At 42.7% G+C, this 27,665-nt stretch overlaps 1 protein-coding gene across 1 annotated transcript in view; it reads right to left on the bottom strand.

The window, feature by feature from the left end:
- Window positions 1-27,665, bottom strand: part of ST6GALNAC5 (ST6 N-acetylgalactosaminide alpha-2,6-sialyltransferase 5) — a 690,498-nt gene that overhangs the window by 203,478 nt on the left and 459,355 nt on the right. Inside the window, exon 3 of the mRNA XM_086954128.1 lies at window positions 24,830-25,239. Within this exon, the coding sequence (XP_086810254.1) occupies window positions 24,830-25,239 (410 nt within the window). The remainder of the gene's footprint in view (window positions 1-24,829; window positions 25,240-27,665) is intronic.

Below are 27,665 nucleotides of genomic sequence, written 5' to 3'. Positions count from 1 at the left end.
GTAGGGGGATGGAGTTCCACAGCTTGGGTGCCAGGAAGCTGAATCTCCGGCCGCCCAATTTTTTTAACTTGATCACTGGGGAGGTGAGAAGATGAAGATGGGCAGAGCGGAGGTTGCGGGTCGGGCGGTGTGGGTTAATGAGGGATTTCAGGAAGGTCGGGCATTTGGTATGCCGTGCTTTGTAGATTAGGCATCCAATTTTGAAGGCAGCCCTTTGTTCAATGGGCAGCCAGTGCAGCTTGGCCAGGAGCAGTCTAGCAGATTGCCATTTGGGGACTTTACAGATAAGTCTTGCTGCCTGGTTCTGCACCATCTGGAGGCGGTGGAGCAGGGACCTGGAGAGGCCCCAGTAGAGGGAGTTGGAGAAGTCAAGACGGGAGAGAACAAGGGAGATGACAATCTGCACCAAGGCCTCGTGAGAGAGCAGGTGAGTAATTTTTCGAATTTTGCGAAGCTGGAACATACTAGCAGAGATGATGGCTCCGACGTGGGTTTTCAGGGAGAGGTCTTTGTCAATGGTGACACCCAGACTTTTTACTGCACTCGAAGGAGTAGGGGCAATGCCCAGTTCAGCTGGCCAGAATTGGGGTCCCCAATGTGCAGAACTAGAGCAAGGCAGGAGGAGTTCCGTTTTTTCCGGATTTAGTTTAAGCTGATTAGATATCATCCATTGTTGGATGTGCAACATTACAGCCTGGAAATTAGATGTCGCATCCGGGGTGTCTAAAGGAAAGATGATCTGCATATCATCTGCATAGTTGAGGACAGTGCAGTTCCAGTTGCTAAGTGACTGAATTAACGGACGAAGGTACAGATTAAAAAGTAGAGGTGAAAGGGAGGATCCCTGAGGGACTCCGCAGGTGGTGGGTACCTGGGTTGCAGTGAAGGGGCCTAGGTGGACTGTTTGCACTCTGCCAGAAAGGAAGGACTTAATCCAATCCTGTGCAGGGCCCTGGATGCCTGCTTGTCCGACATGGTGGAGAAGGATGTCATGGTCCACCGTGTCGAACGCGGCCGAGAGATCCAGAAGGATTAGTGCCTGGGGGGACCCTCTGTCGGCATTCTCCCGAAGAGTATCGAAAACTTTTCAAATGACTGCCTCGGTAGAGTGGGCTGGCCTGAAACCTGCCTGGTTAGGTTCCAGAAAGCCGGAGCTCTCGATGAACGCTGACAGACAGGTTGTAACATGGGCCTCCAGCAGTTTAGAAGAATAAGGTAAAAGGGAAATGGGCCTATAGTTGGCCGGGTTGGCAGGGTCAGCTCCAGCTTTTTTTAGGAGAGGAACCAATATGGCCTGTTTGAACGCAGAAGGGACCGTGCCAGTACCTAGGGAAGTGTTCAGGAGAGGGAGAATACGGTCGGGTAGAGCTGAGAAGACTGCCCTGAGGACCGAGGGGGGATAGCAGTCCTCGGGAGAACCTGATTTGATGCGGGTTGTGAGCTCAGTGAGAGTGCTGGGAGTAATAACTGGGAACTGAGTGAAGATGGATGGGTTGAGAGGGGAAGAGACTGAGGAACTAGGGGGAATAGACGAGGAAATGGCGTTCTTAATGTCAACGATTTTCTGGACAAAATAGGTGTTGAGCGCGTTACAAGTGTCTTGGGTTGGAGCCTGGGAGGGAAGAATTCTTTGGTCAGAGGAGAAGTCATTCATGATTTTAAAGATTTCTTTAGATTTGTTAGAGGCTGAGTTGATTCTTTCGGAGATATGTGAAGCCTTAGCTTTTATGATAGCACTTTTGTATTCATTACGGGCTTTCACATACTCTGCGCGGTTCTCCGTGGAGTAACCCCGTCTCCATTTGCGTTCGAGGAGGCGCAACTTCGATTTGTGGGCTTTAAGTTCCTCGGAGAACCAGCGGTGGGAGTTGCCACACCTCGTGTGAGCGAAGCTGGTGAGAGGGGCGAATTTGTCGCTGGCCGCTTGCAGCCAGGTGGTAATTGCGCCTTCCATAAAGTCGGTACCGGATGTTGGATTGATGGTAGGGCAGGTGTTGGCTGCAAAGTCGAGGAATCCCTGGACGTCATAGGAATTCCATTTGCGACATTGTCCACCAGGAAGGGTAGGGGCCTTAATGCTCCCTTTAATTGTGATGGTAACCTCTATCAGATAATGATCTGACCAGAGACAGGGGGAAATGTTGGGGCGGGACAGGGCAAGATTATGGGTCCAGACGTGATCTAGAATATGGCCTTTGGACTGTGTGGGTGAGGTAATGTGCTGGGTAAGGTTCAAACTAGTCAGGGTTTCAAAAAGCTCCATAGCATGAGGCCCCGCAAGATCGCTGTCGTACCAATAGTTAAAGTCCCCAAATATGGCGATTCTGGAGTTGTGCGTGAGCAGGTCAGCAACCTGTTCACTCAAAGATAGAGGAAAAGATGGCATCGACAGGGGGGGACGATAGAGAAGTACAAGTGCGAGTGCACCACCTGCGGTTTCCAGTGTGATGACTATGTTGTCAGTCCCAGGTAGAGTGAGTGAGGCAGAGGTAAGAAATATGAACTTTTTACGAATAATAGCCGCTACTCCGCCTCCAGGGCGGTTCAAAGGGCGGTTGACGTTGAGAAAATAGTAGTCTGGAGGGAGGGCAGCTAAGATGTCAGGATGGGAGTCTGAAGTAAGCCATGTCTCGGTGAGTAGCAATACATCAGGACTATCCGTGGTAAGCAGGAGGAATAAGTCGAGCTGATGTTTCACCATGGAGTATTCTATTTAGATAGAATACTCGGAGGTGGGTGTCAGAGCTTAATACCAGTGGGGGCACTGTAGGATGGGAGTAACTGAGACTATGGTCAGGTCGGGTATGAGGGCTCGATGGATGTTTAGAAATATCGAGGAACGCAACGCAAGGATGGTTCTGTACATGCAATTAAATAACAATGTATTTGCAAATTTGAAGCAGGATCCTGTATTATGATTTTTTTTCTTAACATTTTATGTTATTAGTATATTTTAAAAACATTGGGAAAGGTTAGTCCCCACAAGGAAGGTATCCACATATAGTCCCCACAATGATGGTAAAACGTGCAGGTATGAACATGTGTGTGTATATTTGTGCATCTTTGTACGTGTGTGAGCATGTATGTGCGGTTGTCTGTTTGCATGCTTGTGCATGTATGTCTGTAGCTTAGTTTTTAATCCTAAGGTTTCCTTTTGTGGGTGTGGGGAGGCTGAAGGGGTGCCCTTCACAGTCACATTGTTATTCTGGATTTTTCATTAGAGGAGATTGAACAGAATAACTCCGCGTTAGGCTTTTTTGAACAACAGAATCAGTCAAAACAAAAATCCTCATTTATCTGTTGTGATTACATGTAGAATATTCATCTAATACCTGGCTTTCTTTGTGAACTTTGCAGAGGATGCCAAAGAACACAGTATACATGTTTTTATTACATCTCGTTAGCTGAATTGAAGCAATACATGCTGAGAGGCAGACATCATAAGCTGATTAAGCGAAACTATCAGATAGTTTTATACTGTGGAGAGGGTTTACGCACGGTGCTGTCAAGTCTATAGTGCACACTAAATTATAATTAAAGCCTTTCTGCTCCACCAGAATCTCATTTGAAATCTCAGTGGAATTACTCCTCCTGCAGTTATTTAATTTATGTTCCTTCAGCCAATTATTATACAGTTGGTTCGGAATCACATTTTCTTAAGGCGCCCTTATTAAATTATAACCGTGTATTTCGAGAGCCTAGGCCAACTTTGTGATGTAAAGGTGCACAGATGTACTGCGATCTTTTCACCATTTTCAAGCATTCTAACTGTGAAAGAGGTAAGAAATATTGCTTCCTCTTTCTTCTCTTTAGTTAAACGTAATCCGTCAAGTGACACTATTATCTTGATAGGTAACAGGAAGTACAGCCTCTATTTTCCTTTTGCAGGGATGAGAAGAAGCGCGCGTAATGCTAGCTGCTGTGTAGAAAAGCAGTCACACGGAGTGTATGTAACACAGTCTCTTTGTGAGGGGTACCTGTTTTTGAATATGAGGTAAACCTAATAGGATCTCAAAACATTTTAAAAGCCAGTAAGTGAGTGGCTCACAGTGAAATACAAAAGAAATGTTGGGAATTACCTGAAAACGTATCACAGCTAACTAAGGCCCTCTTTACAAGTAGCCCAGTTTATTGCCATATTTAGAGAAATAGCAGCAGATCAAAGCTTCTAATATTTATTTGTTGAGAATTGCCAGGTATTTACCAGAGCAGTGGGCACCAAAATCCGTTTGCCATTCCCTATAGGGTTGTATTTATTGCATCTGTTCAATTCAAACTCAGCGGGGTCAGATTTTATCAGGTGCCACAAATATCACACCAATTGCCGGGTCACTCCTTGCCATGGTTTAAGGGGTTATTTGGAGTTTGGCGCATGAGGGACAAAATTGGCGGATGTCTCATGTGCCCAATTTAGCGTAGATAGCTCTAATTACAGTCTAAATAGAGTGGACCATTGTAGAGTCTATGCACATGTATCCACTATTAACGAGACATCTGACGAACTTAAAATAACCCCCCTCACGCTAACAAACATCCTAGCAGTTGTGTTGAAAAGTTATGTCCTTTTCACTGTGAAGACCTGGTCATCATGTCCTGACAACTGGCTGTCAGTAAATAGTATAGCTTTCTATTTTACATTCAAGCTATACAATTAAACAATTAAGCTACTATTTAATTACCTGGCTTGAACCTGCTGAAATGAAAAATATCACTCCCCTTAAATTGCTCATGTGGAACTAAATAGTTCATAGGGTACTTGAGATGATGGTGGCAAAAGATGTAAAGTGGAAAAGAGAGGAAGGCATGCACCAGCACATTTGGTAAACTGTTCTGAAGAGCACATTGTGTTTCTATAGCATGGTGAAAAGAAATACTTGGGTGTCAGCTGGAAGGAGAGCATAAATAGCAGTCTTAAATCCAGAGCCTAAGAGAATATACAACAAGACCTGGCTAGGGCATTGTCTGCCTGATGCAGTACAGAATATTTTGGTGCTGGGGGAGATAAAGATTTCCATTCAGAGGACGGGATGTAGAGAAAGGCAATGTGTTTCGGAGTAGAACTGTTCCAACGGTGTAGAAAATAAAAAATACAAACCTAAAAGAGTCAAATCCTCTTGGAAGAAATATTAGCATTTGGCTATTCATAAGTTTGTTGCCTAGAGTAATACAGTAACACCTCTGCTCAACTCTGTTTTTTAGGATTCGCTACAGACAGCTGTAGCTGTCGGGGAGATCTCATTGTTACCAATAATTTAAAGTAAATTCACATTGGCTGTAATTTTGTGAGAGTGGGCTTTAGGACAACCTCTTTGAGCATTGGCTCTCCTGTGTTTAATGGTTTTCCATGTTTGAAATAGCTGTCCATCAATCTGTTATTTTGTTTAAGGTTTTCACTGCTCTATTCCTGTTCACATTAGATGGAAACGAAGAAGTAGTTCAACACGCCATTGCTTCCCTTCCTCGCCAGGCTCTCCTCTTCTCCTCATCCCCTCGCTCTCGACACTCAAAGTGTCCTCAAGTACCTCCACTACCTACCTTACTGGTTTCCCGGCTTTCACCTTTCCTTTCCATGTTCATCTCTATCACTTTCTTTCTGATCCCCACCCTCTCCCTACCTTCCTTCCGTGCACCAAGTCTTCCCCCATACAGACAGCACATGGGTTAAATTAATGACAAAAATGCACAGTCAGCTGAGCAAAACTGACAGCGATCCTTCACACGGACCTGGTGCCAGCCCCCGGCGACCCAGATTTAGCAGTTCATCTTCCACTGCAGGTTTGGCTTAGGGTAAGGGAGTGTTCCCAGCGGGGGCCGTGTGAGTGCCATGCATTTTGTTTCTATTTTTAAAATAGCAATTTTCTCAGTATTGGCAATTACAGTTTTGTGGCTTTCTTAGAAGGCCGCTATCCCGCCAAAGGCGCTCGTTCTGTGATCGGTGTGCTTGCTGGGGGAGGGCTGCGCTCTGTGATTATTCTTGAGCTGGCTTACATACATTGATTTCGTCAGGATTTCCTGTTCTGGGATTGTGATGTGTGAAGCATACACTTCCTGAAGACCAGCCATTGTGGGAATGTATTGAAGATACCATCATTGTTGAGAGCTCCCAGAATTGCAAACTGCACCTATTCAGTATCTTTAACTATTGATGTAATAAATAGAGTCAGGCGAGCAACAGCAACATGGCGCACCACTGCTAAATGCTGGGTGGTTAATGACCAAGGAAGGGGAGTACACCCATGCTGCAAAAGGCTCAGTACTTGAGCTGCCCCATTGAGAACATAGTAGATCTGTCAAGTTTTCCTTTGGGGTGCTTCTTCAACTTCTCTTCTTGCCTTTGGCAGGAGTCACAAAGTGTCTGAATTCAGCTCTGCACTCAGTGGCCACCTTGGATGTATTTATAATGGTCTGCTACTATAGCCACATCAGGTGTCCCCATGGCAACCTGAAGGGAAACTTATAGGCAATCCATTATTTTCCTAGATTCTCCTGTGCCTAACCCTGTCAATCTGCGTTCAGCCCTTCCAACTCCCACACGGTCAGAAAATCCAGTGCATATCACAGTGCATGGACTGTGTTGTTTTTGTGTTGTGATTGGAGCCTGCCACGATAGCTGCAAGTACACTGTCATTACTTTATGATGATGGTAATGGCGATCAACACCGATAACGAGTTTTAGGGTGTTTGGAGGGAGCACAGGGTTGGTCCCCCATGACAGGGGGTTTAATAATTAAAAAAACGAATTAAAAGACTTACCTGTTGCTGCCACCCACCTCTCGCTCCTCTGCTTCCAGTTCCTGGTCCCAGCAGTCCCTGGGACAGCATCACAGTCTCCTCTTCTAATCTTCATGCTGCTCTCAAGCATGAGAGCAGCATGAGGATTGGCCTCAGCAGACTGGATTAACTCTCACTCAGGCCCAGGAAGTCTGTGCTGTTTCTCCAACCCTGCTGTGCAATACTGCTGGGTTGGAGAATCCGAAGTGTGCATGTCAGTTTGTCCGTTTTAAGATGGCCGGCCAAACTGACATGCGCCCTTAAAAGTGCACCTACCACTCCTCCTCCCCCATTCATGGCCCGGCCCTTCCCCTCCCTGCACACACTGGCTCAGCAAGCAGCTGAAAAATAAACAATAATAAAATATTGTTTTATTTTTCATCTGCTGGCTCGAAGCCGGTGGGGCGACGCTCCTCTACCATTGCGGAGGAAACGCCGCTAAATGGTTTGATACAGGCTCGCCAGACTGGCAACATGGGGACCTGTGCTGCAGCGGAGCATGGGCCCATCAGTGTTAACAGACTGTTTGACTACTCTGAAAGAGTTGCCACTAGAGTATGCTAAGTGCTGTTGTCAGCTTTGCAGTGAATGCACAGCAATGTTAGGAGTTATGCAAAAAAGTGATCCTTAGAGTATTAAGTATTTGGTCTTAACATCACAGCAAAGTTCATAGAAAAGGAAAAATTGGTACAATAATATTTGTGTTTTGAAAAGATCATGCAGAAATCCCTACTTATAGTGTAATATGTATACACATTCTCTTTTATCTCCTTTTTCTATTGGTTCAAAGTGCTACAAAGGGTGCATGTCTCACTTGAGAGCCATGTAGTGGGGATGGAAAGACTATCTATGCTAAGTATGAAGAGCTGGGGATACATGGGATAGAGCATAGTGGCTATATCCGGCTTCCATGGGCATAGGATAAAGTCTGTCTCTACTGAATTAAAGAGACTGGGAACTTTGGACAGAGCTCTGCAGTTAGATTTTCAGTTTTCATGTACAACAGACAAGAGTCTGCTCTTGAGGACAGATCTGGGATATGTCAGTTGGTAGCAATGTAGGGGGCTTTGGAGTAATAGGCTGTGGGGCTGGGGTGTTTCTACCTTTATGCTCTTTAGGGGTGTTTGAGGTTATTTGTATTGAAGGTGTTGCTGCTATTATGAGGGACACTAACTAGTATGTGGATACAGAGGTATCCTATATGCAAATTATTTTGTAGGATACATCCAAGAACAAAAAAGGTCCTGTTACTTAAAGTGATTAAATGCCATGCTGTGTTACAAATGTTGACATGTCACTCATAAGATCTCTAAAAACCTAAAGCACTTCTTAAGAAAGAAATTATAGCAAGGACTTTTGTCTTATTAGTTTGAGGGTGCTGACCCAAGGTACTGCAGCCTACATCAGGAATGCACCATTTTCAGCTTTTCCAAATTCTGAGGGAATGCAAATGCCACCCTTGTCTGAGCATGTAGTATGAAAAAGATTTGGCAAATATACTAGGTCTGGTGTACATTTTTAATGAACACCCAGATCCATTGGTTTGACAAAGCATGTTTGAAAAAGTGAAACTGATTGGCTTTGCCAATGCTTGTTAATACCCATTTGCTGTTGTTGTGTATTCCCTAATTTAGAGTGGTCCATATTTCAATATCATTACATGGTTAGATAATGATGGGAGGCACATTTGAATACTTGCCTACTAACTTAGGGGCTGACTATGATGTCGGTCGGAAAGGCTCCGGATGGGATTCGGAATCTCAGAAACCGATTTGGAACCTATGTTTCTGACCGAATTGTACACATTTCCAACTGACCGATTCTGATGCCTGAAACCGTTTCGGCTGTCCGATTCTGTTCCAAAAGGCTTTCGGACAGCCCAAGTCTTTCAAAGCCAATTCGTACAGCTCTGTGGACACTGTTTCCAAGCGAGCATTGACGTTGACTGATTCGGACAGCAATTCCGATATGGTCTGCCCAACACAAAACAGCTGTTGGAATATGACTTTGGGGGCCCAATTTAGGGCCCCCTTCACCCGGAGTCCACTGGAACCCAAGGGAGCCCTCTTTTCAACCATGCACAATGTGGCAGGCAGGATGGGGTGCCTGCCACAGGTTGCAAGGTTCTCCCCAACCACCCCTTTTTTCAATGTGTTCTTGTTCAGAACACAGACTCCCATTGAAGTTTATGCAAGTCTAACCAAACGATGTTGGGAAGCAACGTAATTGGTCAGACGGACTCACAGAACCCGATTCGGTCGAAAAAGATTTTGAAACCAATTCAGTCAGAAGAGTGTCCGAACTACATCATAATGGGCCCCTTAGTTGGGTAAAACTTTATTTTATTTTTAGTCTTCTACAATTTACAATCATTTCAAAAGTTAAATGCAGGTTATGAAATTATACAGTTTAGTCCAGCTACTTCACTAATTGTACCAGTGGAATTAATCTGGAATGTGAACAGTGTTTGAACAGTGCTCATTGTATCATCTTTTCTATGGTGCAAGTACCCCATTCTGGTCATCTTGAGCATGCCAAAGAGAGTGTTTTTGTCCCTGGGGTTTTCAGAATACTGCAACTATAAATGAATGTCAGTATCTTAAAGGGACCTTCTTTGAATGCTCACAGTCAGGAATGTCTGAAATTGCTTCAAATTATGAAATGGGTTTGCAAGATGGCTAGTGAACATTTGGGAGTGTACAGTCAGTAGGTCACCTTCATTATTCTCTTTCAAAAAGGCTTCAAACTTAGTGGATAAATCTAAAGTCAGAAATTAGCATGAAGTACATTAGTTTCATAATAAAAATCGTCACATTATTGATGGTGAGTTGGGGGTAGGTTATAGTAAAGGAACTTTGTTTTGAGTGACCTGGAACGGCATGGGGATAAAATCCATTTGTTGGACAGAAAATCAGGTCTGCACCAGGAAGGTGCAGTGTTTGTAAGAAATGGCAATACATTGTGATTTACTATTCGTCAGTATAATGACTAGGCAATTGTGGGTCAATGGATGTCTTAGGTATCATTTGTCCCTTGATGGGTCGGCTTGTCACCCTACATACAGAATGAATACTATAACTGAGAGGATGAAGCATTGGGTGACCGAATTTATTTATTTATTTATTTATTTTTGGCGATTTTTAGAGCGCGCAAATACCCGAGGGTGTCTCGGCGCTGTGTCACAGAACTCTCCGTATGAAAAGGGAACTAGGCATGGAATAGCCATGTTTTCAGATTTTTTCTGAACTTAAGCAGGGTAGGTGCGCACTTAAGGTGGAGAGGGAGAGTGTTCCACAGTCTAGCTGTAGCAACGGTGAAGCGTTTGTCTCCCCAGTTAGCCCTTCTAGTGCGGGGGACTGTTAGCAGATGGGCAGAAGATGAACTCAATGTTCTTTGCTGTTCGGGTGGGCGAAAGGCTTGTTTTAGAAATAGGGGGCCATGGTTATGAATGGCTTTGTACGCTATGCACAAGGCTTTAAATTTGATGCGGCTCCTTACCGGCAGCCAATGCAGCTGTTGGATGTAGGGGGAGACAGATGCAAATTTAGGAATGCGTAGCAGGGTCCTAGCTGCTGCATTCTGTACAGTCTGTAATTTATTGAGGACCTTTTGTTGTGCATTTAGGAGCAAGGCATTACAATAGTCGGTCTTGGAAAAGACTAGTGTGCTAACTAAAGTTTTGCCTGCGGAAGATGGTAGGTACGGGATGAGTTTTTTGATTTTTTTTAAGGTGTGGAAGGCAGATGAGACCACCGAGTTTGCGTGCTGCTGGAAGGACAGTTTATTGTCGAAGATGACCCCCAAGTTTCGTACCTTGACCACTGGTACTGGAGGTTGTCCCATTTGTTGGGGCCACCATTGAGGAGACCAGGTTGGTTGTAGTCTCCCGAATGTCATCACTTCTGTTTTATCAGAATTTAGCTTGAGGCAGTTTGATGACATCCAGGAGCTTATTGCTTCCATGCCTGATTGGAAGTTTGACGCTACTGTTTGGCCATCGTCGAATACGGACAACACCAGTTGTGTGTCGTCTGCGTATGTGGTGAGAGAGATGCCGTGGGATTTGATGACGCTCGCCAAGTCAGACACATATATATTGAACAGTGTCGGGCTTAGCGAGGATCCCTGTGGTACACCGCAAGGCAGGGAGAAGGTCTGGGAAGTGTATTGTCCCAGCTTCACCGTTTGTGGGCGGTTTGACAGGAATGAGGCCAGAAGCTCCTTAGCCTTGTCCCTTACTCCTATGGTTGCGACACGGTCGATCAGAGTGGCATGATCGACCGTGTCGAAGGCTGCGGACAGATCTAAAAGTATGAGGATTGCAGCTCCTCCATTGTCCATAATGGATCGAATCTCGTCCGCCGCCTTCAGGAGAGCTGACGGAACCCGAACTGGGCGTCATCCAGTAGGTTGTTGTTGTGGATGTAAGTTGCCAGTTGCTGGTTCATGATCTTTTCAAAGATTTTGGCCGGAAAAGGAAGGCATGCAATAGGCCTGTAGCTGGATGGGAGAGACGGGTCTAGACTGGGTTTTTTGAGTAGCGGCTTGATAATGGCTTCCTTCCATACTGAAGGGTAGGTGCCGGATGTGAACATTGCGTTGCAGATCGTAGTGAGTGACGGAGCAACAGCTTCTGGGATAAGGTTGAGAACAGCAGGAGGGCATGGATCAAATGGAGACCCAGATTTGGTTCGGGCGATAAGGGGTTGAACCGTATCTTTCGTGATGTTTTCGAAGGCTGAGAAATTTGGAGTGTTATTTGTCGTAGGGTGCTCGGTAGGGGATAAGGAAGGGTCAGGTGCAAAAGTGGAGAAAAAGGCTCTGACCTTATCTTCAAAAAATTTGGCTAGTGCATCTGAGAGGTCCTGTGATCCCTCTGAGGGGGGTGGAGGAGGATTGGACAGGTATGTTACTACCTGGAACAGTTTTCCTGATGAATTTTTGGCTTGGTTGATTTGGTTGGTGTAGTAAGTGGTTTTCTCGGATGTAATCAGTTTTTTATAGTTGGAGAGGGCATTTTTATAGCTGATCTTGTCTGCGTTATTGTAGTGTCGACGCCATTGTCTTTCTAAGTTTCTGCAATATTGGCGCTGCAATCTGAGTGATTCCGAGAACCAAGGGGCTGAAGGATGCTTTCTGTTCCTGTTAGATGTTTTTGTGGGGGCTAGTTTGTTACAGGCTGCGTTCAGGATGTTTAAGTAGGTGGCTGACGCAGCTACAGGGTCTTGATTGTTTAGCGGGGGACTGTCCCGTAAGATCTCAGTGAGCTGGTCGATATTGATGTTTTTCCAGTCTCTGAATTTTGTTGGTCCAGAAGTAGTCTGGGAGGGTGGACAAGGAGTAATGGGGACTGAAAAATAGACTGCCGAATGGTCTGTCCATGTTAGAGGAAGAACCTTATTGATTGTAATATCTCTGTCGTTGGTGAATAGGCCGTCTAAGGTATGCCCTGCTGAGTGGGTAGGTGATTTGACAATTTGTAGGAGGTCTACTGACTCCATGTCACCTAACAATGTTCCTGTATCAAGGTCATTATGAGATTCAAGATGAAAATTGAAGTCACCTAATACGGTGAAGTGTTGGGCTCCAATTGACATCTCAATGATTTTGTCTACATTTGAGAGAAATTTAGCTCTGGATCCTGGGGGGCGGTATATTAACAAACCTCTGAAGGTAGTTTTACTGGAGGTGCGTATGGCAAAGAGGAGAGCTTCGCACTCAGGGAGAGTAGTTTCTGATGTTGTTAATTTTAGGTGCTCTTTATGTATGATTGCTATTCCTCCGCCTTTCCTTAGGGGTCGGTTTAGCTTGCTTACACAGTAATTGTTAGGCATGGCATCTCTGAAATCAGGTCCAGAGGATTCATCTCCCCATGTTTCGGTGATAAATAATAGGTCCAGGTCATGGGAGTCAATGAACTCGGCGATTTCCATTTTGTGTTTGGGTAAGGAACGAACGTTTATTAAAGCTGCAGACACTGTGAGTATAGAGGTGGTAGGGTTTAGTTTTGCTCCTACTACCTTCTACCCCTTATTCAATCTAGAAAGCGATTTAAAAAATTTCTTTAGAAAGGTTAGACTCAACCATTTCTTCGAAAACCGTCACTATAACCCCCCTGAGAGTGTAACAGGTCTCAAACCGAAGTCAACATTTTTCCCAAACCTTAACCTATTAGAGAAAAAAGTTGAGGTATTTGAACATATAGTAGAAATGGAGATCAAATCCCTTTATGACAGGACAGCTAAGAATAAAATCAACCATAATTTAACAAAAGAACAAAAAGCAGCTATCATCGACCTACAGAATAGTGAGGAAATTACCATCAAACCGGCAGATAAAGGGGGGGGGTAGTTGTTTTCAACACGAAGCACTACGAACAGAACATTAGAGATCTACTCAACGTAGAGGAACATTACAAAAAAGCCAGATTGACTGATTTAAATTCATTAAAACTAGAAGTCTCACAACTGTTACATAAAGGGAGGGAAGACGGTCATATAAGTGACAATGAATATAAATTTCTATGTAACAATCATCCAACCATTCCTGCAATATATGGCCTCCCAAAAATACACAAACAGCTGGATAATCCACCAATGAGACCTATCATCAGTGGCATAGGTTCCATTTTAGAACCCTTAAGCCGGTACGTAGATTTCTTTCTTCAGCCGATCGTCAAAAAACAAAGATCCTATCTGAAGGACACTACCCATGCGATCACGACGTTCGAAGGTAGAGGGTTTAACAAGGCGACCCAGTTTTTAGTCGCCTTGGACATAGAAGCCCTCTACACCAATATTCCGCAAAATGATACAATACAAGTAATAGCATCGATATTAGAACACGAAGATCTCAAGGGAGGAAATGACCAATTTATAATGTCATGCATACATTTGATCCTTAAGAGAAATTTTTTTCTCTTTAAGGATGATCTCTATCTACAGGTGAAGGGGACCAGTATGGGGGCCACATGTGCCCCCAGCCTGGCCTGTCTGTACGTAAGTAACTTCGAGGCTAAACACATATATAATGAGATGGCCCCATTTTTTGAGAACATCTCTTGCTGGCACCGCTATATAGATGATATTATCTTCATCTGGAGCGGTGCCAGCGAGACCCTCTGCAACTTCTTGGAGTGGCTTAACTTAGGGGACCCAAACCTTAGATTTACAGGCCAACATAGTAACCAACAAGTTACTTTTCTAGATGTGACTATTAAGGAAGAGGAAGGGATTCTCAAGGTCGAACTATTTACGAAACCTACCGACAAAAATACCCTTCTGCTATATTCCAGCAATCACCCCAAGTCCCAAAAAGACAATGTACCATTCGGGGAATTCCTGCGGCTCCGCAGAAACTGTACTAATCTAGACGACTTCTACAAACACGCGGAGAACACCAAACTAAAATTAGCAAATAGAGGTTACCCTAAGAAACTTATAAAAAATGCACTTAAACGGGCACGATTCTATGACCGAGACAGTCTCTTGGATCCAGAAAGAAAGTCGAAAAATAATTCCACACTAAATAGAATAGTCTTTGTTACTCAATTTTCGCATCTGAGTAATCAGATTAAGAACATTGTTAACAGAAACTGGAAAATTCTGAATCAAAATAGAGAAAACCAATTAAGCAAACCCCTCTTCTCATTTCGACGCAACAAGACCATCAAAAATAGTTTAGTGCATACCTACCCTACCGCAAAAGAACAACAACTTACGCTGTCAGGCAATCTTGCCTTAGGAAACTACAAATGCGGAACCTGTTCCATTTGCCCACAGTGTATTGTAGGCAGCAATTTGAAATATAATGATAAGGATCTTAAACCCACGACCTTTAACAATTGCCGTAGCCAGAATATTGTGTACCTACTGCTGTGCCCATGTAATCTGGGCTACGTGGGTGAAACCAGTAGAGAGCTACGGATCCGAGTTTTAGAGCATAAGTCAGCGATACGCACTTCTAAAATCAATGCGCCATTAACTGAACACTACAAAGAGAAGCAGCACTCTTGTGACGACATTAGATGGTTTATATTAGAAAAGGTAAGACAAAATAGAAGAGGGGGAGATATAGATAGACTTAGAAAAAGAAGAGAACAATGGTACTTCTGCCACTTAGAAACAATAGATAAGGGCCTGAATACCAGAGAGGACTGGGCGAAATGTTTGTAATGCAAATAATACGTTCAGTCACGCTAATTCTGTACCTGGATAATAGCCTTAACATGCAACCAGTCCAATTTTAAATGAATAGTGATGAGGCTGATAATTGTATGCTCGCGACTTTCCTATTATTCCAGGATAATACGATAATAAGAATGAGTTTCCGATAAAACCAGCAACAGCAGACACTGTCAGCACGCGAATATGGCCCTTTAGGGAATAAACACGGCCAACAGCACCGTACGGAATAGTAGGTATTTCCGGTAATTATGTTTCACCCAGTAGCGTTCTCGCTAGATGGCCGTGAAAAACATCCCTCCATGTGAGGACCTAAGTGGGAACTGGGAAAATAAATTTCCGTTTGGACATGCCCACATTTTACTATTCCTCCAATGGAATGTGGCTTCGAGCCAGCCTACCATGCAAATAGGCTTCCTCAACAGCAGCCACATCTCATTGGCTAACAGAACAGCCGAGTTTCGCCCAATCACGGCAAAGTAGGGTGTATTTTAGACAAGGCGGGTAAACACTCGTTATCTCTCATTTGAAAACGGACACCCGCAGTGAAGACACGCTTCTGCTTCAACAGGTAAGACTCACCCCGGTAGGGAGCATCCAAATTGGTTGGAATTTCCAAACAACCCCAATCTAATTTTGGCTCAATCTTTGTCTTCCCAGGGGATTTGACAATATTAATGACCTGAAGTACCCCAGCACGCAACCAAGACAAGGCAGCCCACCGCGCCTCTACAACCAATTTCTACATCGAGTTATCCCCTTATATGGGTAAGACCTCGCTAGCGACAAACCATGCGCCCAGGCGTTTTAATCATAGCATCCCAAACAATTATATAGACTCTGAGTTTAAAATACTTCCTCTTTTTTCATTTCTTTCCCTAAAGAGTGATCCACTCAGGCTAATGAAATAAACCGGCTCTGAATCATAGCACGGCGCATATTATGGACAGCGGTCGACCAGTCGCATAAAAGTGTCCACTGATTGACTGACTTGGACAAGTTTCTTAATCTTCTAAGGGATAGAAATCGCAATAGTAACCTGCAGGTATGTTCATTGCAAGATCAATAGAGAATCAAAACAATTAGAATAAACGTTAACCCTGACTTAACTAAGTGGACATATATGCTTCCCCTTCTAGATGGTAAAAACCTGACAACCACAGCCTCTACAATTTATAGGAAGTCTCACATATAAGAAACCTACAGGTATGTTAAATTAATAGGTTTAAAGAAACAAGATATAGATAAGATGTATCCTAAAATTTAACCCATACCAGCGTTTTAATAGCCTTTTCCGTTCAAATAGCAACTTCCCCACCAGCGCATTGATCCCGTCTGGAAAACAAATACGGTTCATCACCTTGATAGAATCAGAAAAAATCAGACTCCACAGGTAACAATTAAATGCCCGAAACTAGGGAACTTAACTGGTATTGCTTACACTGTGTAAATAGCTATAATGTTGTTTAACAAATTAGACAATGCAAGTAGAACCATACTCTTTTCCCCCTAACTTTGTACCCGCTACAGAATTATCTCTTCTAGAAACTGAGAGAGGTAGATAATCAGTATCCTATGGGTCCACCTAGCCCCACAATGTAGGGTTAAAATCCAATAAAGTACCAGTACCAGTCCCGCCCCGGAAAATGTCCGTTAGGCGAACAATCCACAGCGGGGAACCAAAATCGGGGTCTCCTTCTTAGACCCTCAGGGGATGATAACTAAAACCAAGCTTCTACAATCGAGTCAAATTATGTTTTTGTGAATTTTGATGTAGAGTTAACTTCGAAGCTATAAGATATATAAGGCATGTATAATTACATTCTCCATATAAGATTGTTTGTTTATATGATAGACAGAGTATCTTTTAATCACAGTCATTCTACTGGACAGAGTTACCCTATATTGAAGATTAGATAACTAATTTTATGTATATCTATCTTAGGAGATCAATGAGGATCCAACTTTACAACAGACAACGAAAATAATAGTCTTGACAAAGGTGGCACCCAATAATACGTACATCCACCGAAACGCGTCGACGCAAGTTCATGTACAATTCATGCTTTTCCTCCCCGATGTATATAAGATTGTGAGGTTATAACACCAGGGTTGGCTGAAACTTTTATTGTGAATGTACGCTTTGTAATTTTCAAGTCCCATGTTTTACAATTTAGTTTTGTCTGTCCTATACTTTTGTGCAGGTCACAAAATTATAAATTTGTTTTTAACTTGTTCTTTAACATTATTCTGAAGTGTATTGTATGCTATTTTAATGTTTCAATAAACTGTTATGTACTTTAAATTTTGCTTATATTTTTAACTTGTCGGATGTAAACTTTACTGTGTCATAGCTAATTTTCAGCTTTTCCTGTACACAACCCAAGGGAATCAATTTGTTTTGACTTAGGTTTAATACCCCAATTCCCTTGTTCTCTTCAAGGGGTTCCTCTCTCTATTCACATTATAGAGGTGGTAGTGTCTGTAGACGGTATTTTTATGCATGTGGGACATGTAAGCGGTCCAATGCATGAGTCGTAATTACAGAGGGGTATGGGATGGGCTATTTCGGCATAAGGTTTATAGCTCCGGAGTTCTGCGGAGGAGTAACATAGCAGAGGAGTATTGATGGCGGGTCGTGGACCAGATAGAACAGGGGGGGTGGCCCTGGGCCTGTCCTCGGCGCGGACGAGCGCAGACGAGCTTGCCTTATGCGCGCCTTCGGCGCGCAATCGTCGCGCCCGCTGCGCTCGTCCGCTGCGCTTCCGGTTCCTGTACATGTAAAAAGTGTTGGTTTGGGAAGCAATAGGGCGTGGTGAACGCCGATGGGCGTGTCCTTTGGCCGAGGGCGGCGTTGCTGTGGCAACCCTCTCCGCTACAGCAATGGATCTGCTGGGCGGTCAGGTGTCAACAGCGAGTGAGCGCTTCAGAGTAAGTGCAGTCACAATCAAATTACAGATTTTAAAAACACAACGTGCTAGTGAAGATAAAATCTCCCGGCTTCCGCCTCAGGAGAGAGTCTGTGAGACAGCGCTAGTAGGCAGCGCGAATCACTTTATAGGTTGGCTTGTGGGCGTGGTCAACGCCGATGGGCGTGTCCTGTGGCCGAGGGCGGCGTTGCTGTGGCAACCCTCTCCGCTACAGCAATGGATCTGCTGGGCGGTCAGGTGTCAACAGCGAGCGAGCGCTTCAGAGTAAGTGCAGTCACAATCAAATTACAGATTTTAAAAACACAACGTGCTAGTGAAGATAAAATCTCCCGGCTTCCGCCTCAGGAGAGAGTCTGTGAGACAGCGCTAGTAGGCAGCGCGAATCACTTTATAGGTTGGCTTGTGGGCGTGGTCAACGCCGATGGGCCGTGTCCTGTGGCCGAGGGCGGCGTTGCTGTGGCAACCCTCTCCGCTACAGCAATGGATCTGCTGGGCGGTCAGGTGTCAACAGCGAGCGAGCGCTTCAGAGTAAGTGCAGTCACAATCAAATTACAGATTTTAAAAACACAACGTGCTAGTGAAGATAAAATCTCCCGGCTTCCACCTCAGGAGAGAGTCTGTGAGACAGCGCTAGTAGGCAGCGCAAATCACTTTATAGGTTGGCTTGTGGGCGTGGTCAACGCCGATGGGCGTGTCCTGTGGCCGAGGGCGGCGTTGCTGTGGCAACCCTCTCCGCTACAGCAATGGATCTGCTGGGCGGTCAGGTGTCAACAGCGAGCGAGCGCTTCAGAGTAAGTGCAGTCACAATCAAATTACAGATTTTAAAAACACAACGTGCTAGTGAAGATAAAATCTCCCGGCTTCCGCCTCAGGAGAGAGTCTGTGGGTGTTCAGCTTGTGTTTCTATTTGGCTGAACTGTGCTCAGAGAGCAAGAAAGAAAGGGATTCAGTAAAGTTCCAGTCTATAAGCGTACATCCAGTGTAGACAAAATAGGTTTGAGTTAAGGGGTCTGCGTTGTTGTGTCAATGGTTGAGTGGAGGTCTAAGTAGATAGGGGAGGCATAAGCAGACACAAGAGATATACCAAGACAGGCATTACCATCGTGCTGGGATTTTGAGGGCATTTTTCTCTTGTTGTAGGTCATTTGCAGTACATAAGGCAGAAACTGATACGTTGTCTGCTGTCAGAACTAATTTTGGTGTGCCGCTTAGCCATGAAGCATTTCTACATGTACGTTACAGAAGAGTGGGACGTTTATGTTTTGCTGGTATTTGTTTCTTTTTTATTTGTGTTTTTTAGCCTGGGTAATAGTCTTATTTTTATGTAATCTACCAAGTTTCTTAATTTCAGATTGGTAGGTATAATGATGAGTGAAAATGGGCAGAGAAAGATGAATTTTGCATGGATCGGAGTGGCTGTGATTGAGTCTTAGAGCTAATTGGTGTGTTCCATAGAGCTCATAATAGTGTGTTTGTTGGTAGGATTGAGGAGGTAAGTTTTGCATCAAGGTGGATAATTAGGAACTTTAGACACAGCGGTTCAGGAGGTGTTCTGGTAGGGAAATATAAGTTTATATTTATGGATCTTTTTGGTAAAAATGTGTTGTTGTACAGATTTCCTGTGCCAATTCTATGATAGGAGATCTACATTTCGATTTCTCAGAATGTGAAAATAATGTCATGATGTTTGGTCTCATTGATGGTAACCTGAATGCTGAGATGGCAGGACTTTATAGAATTTGGTTGATGGCAAGGTATTTTACATCACAAAAGATGATTAGAGAAATTCTTACAAATTGTATAAACCACTGCCAATTGTTCAGGGGAGCATTTCCCTTCATCAGTTATCACCACTCTGCCACTTTACACAGATTCCTGCCATAACAAAATCAGAACAGATCATGCTCCACTTGGGAGCAGTCCATCCCAAACTGCTGGGCAAGGTCCCATCTAGAAGGAACCTAAAGCCAATCCTGGTCAGTTTCAGATTTGTTACACCTCATTAGTGAGGTACACCTTGTATCCAGTGGCACAGCGCACCAGGGGCCAACATCTAGGCATACCCTTAGTCTCTTAGGGCATTACATTGTACACACAATAGGTGATATGAGGAATGCTACAAATAGTCTAAACCACTGCTATCACTCTCGGTAGAATTTCAACCCATTCTTTTATGACAAAGGACTAGCTTACTCAAATCAACACAGACTCTGCTCCTCATAGGAGCAGTCCACACCAAAACGTGCTTCCTGCTTATAACAGATATTAAATGACATTCAGAGAATAGCCCACGTAGGCCTTTGAAGACTATTACTTTTTAGGCACATTTTGAAAGACCATTTAAAACAATTCAATAGTAATCTGCAAAGTTGATACCAGAAATAACTCTACTTCATGGTAATATTGCACAATGGTTCTGTTTTTTCTAAATGTTGCAACCCTGATGATACGATAAATAAACTAAGCAACCACACACGGTAGTGGTGGGTATGATGTTGCACCTCAAACAAGGTATAAACAGTTGTAGGTACAAATTAGCTGTCACTATGTCACATTAGAGCAATTTTGGTAGGTGCCTCTCAGGGTAAGATATCCCACCTCCCAGAATTTCGGTTAGAACAAGTCAAACAATGGCTTGCTCTGAATGCAAGAAAGACTGAACCCCGGCACTCTAAATGATATAGATACAATTCGTGAATAGATTTAAGCTAGCAAAGAAACCAACATATGATAATGAGGGAAGACTTTCAAAGCAGGGATTTAGTAGACAAAATAGGATTAAGTATTTGCACAACAGCCATTGTATAGCGAGCCTACGTTCGCTGAGCCTGGTGCAGCCTGTGTGCTGGTGGTACCCGAGCGCTTCAGGAACTTCCTAATGGGTCTGGCTCATGGCTGTTCATGTGGTATCAAGACAAGAACTGAAACTTCAACTACATCAAAAGAAGTTGTATTTTTTCCAAATGCCAAATACTGTTTCACATTCTATGTGTCTCTGATGCAACAAATCACTGTGCAAATACTTAATCCTATTTTGTCTACTAAATCCCTGATAAATAAACTGTTGGACTGATTTAAAAAAGTGGCATTGCTTACAATAATCAGAAGTTATATTTATGTGCTTTTTTACAGGTACTATGCTCAATGTCATGTGAAAGACAGACCAGTCACATGACAATCATGTAACTAAAAAGAATAAAAACAAGTAAACATTTTTCCTACTAAACCAAAATGCTTTTGCACAACACTTCTTCTCAACCCCATCCACCCTCTAAAAATGCTGCTGCCTACGATCCTTCCCACAGTCTCCCACACTTATTCCACCAATTTGCACTTTTATTTTAGAAAGTGCCCAATGTGTTGCAAAAAAACTTTTGTGATTTTCCTTAATGTTAAGAACTTGAGGGTGTTAGCCAGTATTGAAGCAACACCAACTTACATAATCATAAATCACACCCAGAACCTCTCGGGAACAGTGAATGTGTGTGTTTGAGGACCTTCAGCATGACATACCTCTCTCCTTGTTATCCTTCAATTGTACCTCATATGCATGCATAATTTGCTTATTCTGGGTGTTAGTGCATACATTACATAAGCATGGATAAGGAATGCACCCTTTTGTTGTGGGCCCCAACATCAGGTGTTTCATAGTATGGTATTCAAATGTGTGTGTTTGATACACATGTTTTTTTTAGAGAATGAACTGTTGTGAGAATTGTTCTTTTTGGCGGATGGTTATGCATGACTTCTTTTGTTTGTGTTGATGCACATAGATCCATGGCTTGAATTAGTATGCATTCTTAGAATGTTGATGTGGTTGATTGAGTGTTGTCCCAATAACATTTTTGTCCAGCGTGTCACTTGTGATATTGGTATTTTGTGTTGCTTTGTCCTGTTTTGTTTTTCATAGATGTTTGGACAAAATATTGAGTTTTAAATATCGGGAGAAAGAAATATTGAGGAAATAAATATTGTGTTACAAAAATATACAAAAATATTGTAATGCAGAAATATTGGTGGCAAGAATATCGCTTTTTTAAGGTAAGTAATATCTTTGTTAAGAATACCATTGTTAATATAATTTTCAATAATATTGTAAAAAATATTTTTTTTAATCGTTAATGTGTTTTAGTTTATATAATAATTTTGGTATTGTTTGTACAATTGTTTACAATATTTTTAAATATAGTTGTCATTTCAATTGATTTAGAACGTTGTATTCAGTTTCTAATAGTAGTTTATAGTGTTGTAGCAGGCCGCTAGGTTTGTAGGTGCATTAAGAGGGAAGTTAATTAAGTAATAATTATCAATCAATTATGAATGTATAACTTATTTAATTGATTACTAATTATGTAAATTGTGTAATCAATATATGTTGTAGTTATACTTTAGATGTAGGTTGCTGGGCTTGTAGGGGCATGAGGAAATTGTTATAATCATTTAACAATAATGTATTATTTATTTGATTATTAATTATGTATTTTTAATTGTGTAATAACATACATACATAGATACATACATATTTTTAATTGTGTAAAACATATTTTAGGTGTGGGCTGTTAGATCTGTAGGGACCTAAGGTGGAAAGTTCATTGAGTATGAATTATCAGTTATTTATCATTAATTATTTAATTGATCATTATTGAGGTAAATTACATATTACTGATATACTTTAGTAATAATTTATATTCGGTGCTGCCCAGTAATAATTAATTATTAAATAACTTAATTTCTGACGAATTAGTTATTTGATTATCGATTATATAAATTGTGGTTTATATTTTGACTGTGGGTTGCTACGTTTTTAGGGGTATAGTGTTGGAATTTAATAAAGTAATTAACAATAATTTGTTTAATTGATATTTATTAAATTGTTTAAGCACTATTTTTACTTAAAACTTTAAAGTAGCATATCTCCGGCTCTACTGATTGCTTTTTTTGTTGTTTTTGCCTCAAATTATTTATAAAATGTTACTTTCTTTTTTTAATTTGGTGTGGGATTTTTCATGTGTTCTGTTTTTACCTAATTACTGTTTGAAGTACTGCATAAATACTTTACACATTGCCTCTAAATTAAGTCTGACTGCTTATGCCGAACTACCAGAGGGTTAAGTATAGGTTAATGTGGAGCTTGCTTGTGACTTCATCCTGACCCAATCTGTGTCTGCTGTTTAAGTAGGTTTTCAACCAGCCTCCCTCCCCCCAACCACTAACCCAGTTTCCAACATGGGTGTTATCCATTTGCTGAGTGGAAACTGTCTAGAAATGTAACTTTCACTTTGTAAATGTGTTCTGTCAGCAGTGGTAATGCGGTCCCCAGGGGAAGTAAAGGTCGCAGACCAGTCTTCCCCTGGGGAATTTCGCACGAGACCGGAAGGACAAGGTGGGGGGTGGGATTAGAAGGGCAAGGGGAAGGGGTGGGATTTAGGAGGGAACAGCCTCTTCCTAACTCCTGAGCACCACCGGGGGGTCATGGAAAACTTTGTCCGCCCACCCACCCTACAGGTTTTAAGCGATGGCCTGAGGGTGATTTTGGGTCTGAGCGTGCCAGTTTAGGGCAGGTTGCAGAGGCGTTGGGGTACTTTGGAGGAGTGGGGAGTCAAATACGGGCAGATCCACCCCTCGGGGGGGGAGAATGGTACACGGGTGACTGATAGCGGGGCGCGGGAGGCAATGAAGGAAATTCAACAGAGGATGCGCGGAGGGCAAGTGAAAGTGAGAATGGGTAGAGGAAGGAGGTCTCCGAGTGAATGGGGAAGAGTCAAACAGGTGAGATGGTTTTGAGAAGGAGGAATGGAGAATGAGTCGGAAGAAGATGGGGAGAGTATATTTATTGTATTTATGTACTATGTAATAAAGTTTAAAAGATTGCAACCTTGTCCTAATAAAAGGGCCTTTTACGCTTTAAGTAACAGCGTGGAGTGTGGTTCTTGCACGAGAACAGACAGTGATTCAGGGGGAACGCAGGGAGAAAAGCTGTGCTTAATTTGTAAAAAAGTGGAGGGCCCTAAAGTTTTCCTGAAAAGCCACCACCAGGGATATATAAAGTTGTCTTACCAAATACCACTATTGCATAATTTTGGTTCCAATTCATGTCTCTTTAATCCACCAACTATCATTCCCTGCCTTTTTATCTATTAGAGCTTGTTTTCATTCCTGCCTTATCCCTTTGGACTGCTTTTTTGTCTTCCGAAGTTTTATATAGCATGAACTTGGCCTGAAATCAGGTATTAGAGTGCTTTACATGAGCACCAGTTGCGCGACATGAGGACACATTCATTTTTTTGTTAGGCACAGGGAGATTAAGTGATTTGCCCAGAATCACAGGATGTTGAGCGTCATTGCCGAGACTCGAACCCTGTTCCCGAGATTTGAGGTTGACTGCCCTAGCTGTTAGAATACATCCTCTTCCTTTTGCTTCCCCTTTGTTTCCACCCTTTAGGGTTTTTATCCCTCTTTCTTTTGATCAAAGTTTGTTGAGGAACAATATGTGCTGGACTCCAAAAATAGCTGCCTGTGGGTCCCACTCACAACTACCAGATTAAATTAAGAACTGCTTGAAGGTCTGCTGCATCTTGCAGGCCTCTAGTTATGCATTTGCAGCCTGGTGAATTCTGCCTCATTTCATACTGAATATCGCATGAGTTGCATTATTGGGCAATATTCTGCATTTCCTACCAAATGGCCATTTTGTGCTTTGGTGGGATTTTTCTATCTGTTGCGGCAAAAACTTTAAAAGGAGACTCACAAAGCAGCCACTGTGTAAAATATAGCTCCTCTGCAGCTCAACATTAGGCCCGCAGTTATGTGCGCTACTAAAAAGGTAACTAAATATATGCATAGGAGTGACTTTTGAACATTTTCGACAGACACGCTTTCTTGTTTTGCATTTCAGAAACTCTAGCAATCTCTGTAAAATAATAGTTGAAAAGAAAAAATTCTTACCTATCTTTTCCAGTTTCTCGTTTAAAGAGGTCGTCAATTTGGAGCATCTTGTGACGTGTGATTACGTGTACTTTTAATTGAGGTAGTAATTTATTCATCACCTGTAGATTGTTATACACCAAACCCTTTCCGTCTCTCCTCATGTAGGTGTTCGGGCCCCAGAATATAAACACAGTCCCTTGGCTCATATTTAATAGTTCATTACGGTTCCTTAAAATCCGCTGGATGCTAGAGTGTGCAATGACGCGCAGACTCGTGTTGTTGCCGACGTCCTTTGCGTAACCTCGCGTGGGCGCGTCATTCATTCGTATTACGCACTCGGTCTGGTCAATCTTGTCTCCCTGTTTTCCGCCAAGTAGGTGCCCAGAACTTGTAACCAGGGCACAAATCTTGCAGTGCATTTTCAGGGGCTGTAAACAAAGCATACAGAGCTGATTAGTACAAACATGGTTTCAACCTAGAAAGATCAGATAACAGTCGCGGTGTCCTTTCTGATTGAGAGATGCCTGAAATCAGAGGCTTTAGTAAGAATGATCCTTTAACAATACGACAAAGGTAAAGGACAAAACCTGCCATGTATGTCTCATGTTTGTTCACGAGCTGAAAAACAAAGTTCGTATGGTGTCACTCAACAATTGCTTTAAGCAAGTAGAAGCTTGATGGCCGTTTTATTCCACAGTCAAAATTCATAAGATAATTTACATACTTACACTCAAAATCCTACTTTGTGCTGACGTCCAGGACAGTCAGTCAACACAGGAGCTTTAGGCTATCATACATTCTGCTCAGACACATAGTTGTACTGTATTGTAAGACCAGATCAACGCACAGATTGGGAGGAAAACACATGAACATAAGAACGTGAAGATTCTGTCAGTACTTTAAGAGGCTGCACATTGAAGTGTGTTCATGTATTTGCTTCTGTACAAAATGTGAGCTTGAGAGAAGGCATTTGGGTTTCCAGAGTCCTGGTCAGGTGCATTCAGAGAAGCTTTGCACTCTCTCCAGTTCCTTTTCCCCGTGCTGATCTATTGAAGGGTTCCTGCAGGTTCTTTCCTCACTAACCATACCAATGATCAAGAAGGAACTTTTGTCTTCATTTCCATGACATGGGTGAAAGGTCTGTTGAAGTCAGCGGGCCCCTCACGAGCCACCATCAAAACTAATGGGAGCCAATGAGCACGCTCAGATTTAGTATCCAGGAGAACCAACCTCAGATAATGTGCTCATCACTTTTACGTGCAGTAAGGTTGTGTGTGTGTGTGTGTGTGTGTATATGCAACGTTCAAACATTGCACAAAGGCCATTGTGATGATAGGCACTGGGGCCTAGCTTTGGGGATGGGGGTTGTTCGAGGTGAGATACCCTCCCCCAAAACAAATACATTTTTGGCTGGGTATTTGGGTTTTCTGGGCCGGAGTCAGGTCTGTGTTGATTTTTCTAGTTGTCCCGATTTCACTAAGATTTTAATTGCTAATCTGTGAAAGGATACGTTTACCAAAAAAGTAGTAAATCTGCACCCAGAGTAGTTGTCCTTGAATGACTGCAAATTTTCTATTTTTGGAATTCACAAACATTGGCAGCCTTGGAAATATGCACCAGTCTCGGGTTTTCAGAGATGCCACTGGCAATCCAACAACCAAAACGTGATGGGATCAATAGTATCTTATAGTCTAACCACTGGCATTCACTTTGGGTAGTGTTCCAACCCATATTTATTCACCCACTGTGCTATTTCAGAGAGAGGCCCACCTGATGCAGGTCAGTACTGAACTTGCTCTTCATGGGAACAGATCATCACAAACCTTCAACGTCTTATCTATTCACCATGCGAACCCTTGCTTCTTTAGTTCAGGAATTTGAGATTCACCCCCCCCCCAATCTCACTAACTAAGCTAATCCCCTGCTTAAGCAGGGTGTTAAAATAAGAGCAAATCTAAAATGCAATAAAAATCTCTAAACAAAATTATTCACATTTTCTGAGAATACTGATATCACTTTGTAGTATCCTGCTATTCTCAATGTGATTCCTTTCTACCACCTATGGAATGTTCATAAGTGCAGCTGTCAGAATGTTGGTGTTCTGCCCAGGTAGTGACAGTTGGATGGGCTGAGCACCTAGATGGATGCTCCTGGTGGGGTCTCTTAATGAAGTTGTACTGGTCTCCTATTGAGCTTGTACATGTCTTAACCTCTCTGCTCAATAAATCTACTTGAGAACTACCTACTAGCGTGGACTTCATTACTACATTCTTCTAGCAGTTGAAATTAAAATGAGAGTGGGCAGATACTTTAATATTGCATAGTTGGGTGTTGCTAAGACCCACCCCTCCCGAAGCAAGCGCTAGCAAAGCAAAATTAGTCATCTTGAAGCAGGCATCTTTCTTCCTGCCCATTCCTCTTTTATGCATCCTATATTAGTGGCACTTACTCCATCCATACTGCACAGCAGAGTATCGTCCATTACATGTTGTTAAGCCCTATGAATGATGTTGCCCAACCCTTAATTGACTCCCACTAGATCTCAGAATACATTTCATAGTTGTCTTTAGTTTCTTATTGCCTTATAGTGAAAACCTTCTGAACGTTTTCTGGTAATACTTGCCAATAAAGATCATATTGTGTTTACTGTACGTGGTAGCTGAGGACGCTTTATGAATGAATCTCTGAAAGAGCATTTATAGAGCATAAGCAGCTATTCCAATGGGTGTCAGGAGCCAGGAAAGACAGTACCTATGGAAGATCAACTAAAGTGAAATGGAGCAGAGACTTACCAAGTTTTAGGCTGACTCCAGAATAATTTTAATTTGTGCAGGCTATAAAGCTGTAGATTGTT

The sequence above is a fragment of the Lissotriton vulgaris genome, chromosome 1_1, assembly GCF_964263255.1.
Source record: "Lissotriton vulgaris chromosome 1_1, aLisVul1.2, whole genome shotgun sequence".
Classification (NCBI taxonomy): Eukaryota; Metazoa; Chordata; class Amphibia; order Caudata; family Salamandridae; genus Lissotriton; species Lissotriton vulgaris.
This window is presented reverse-complemented; position numbering and strand designations above follow the sequence as displayed.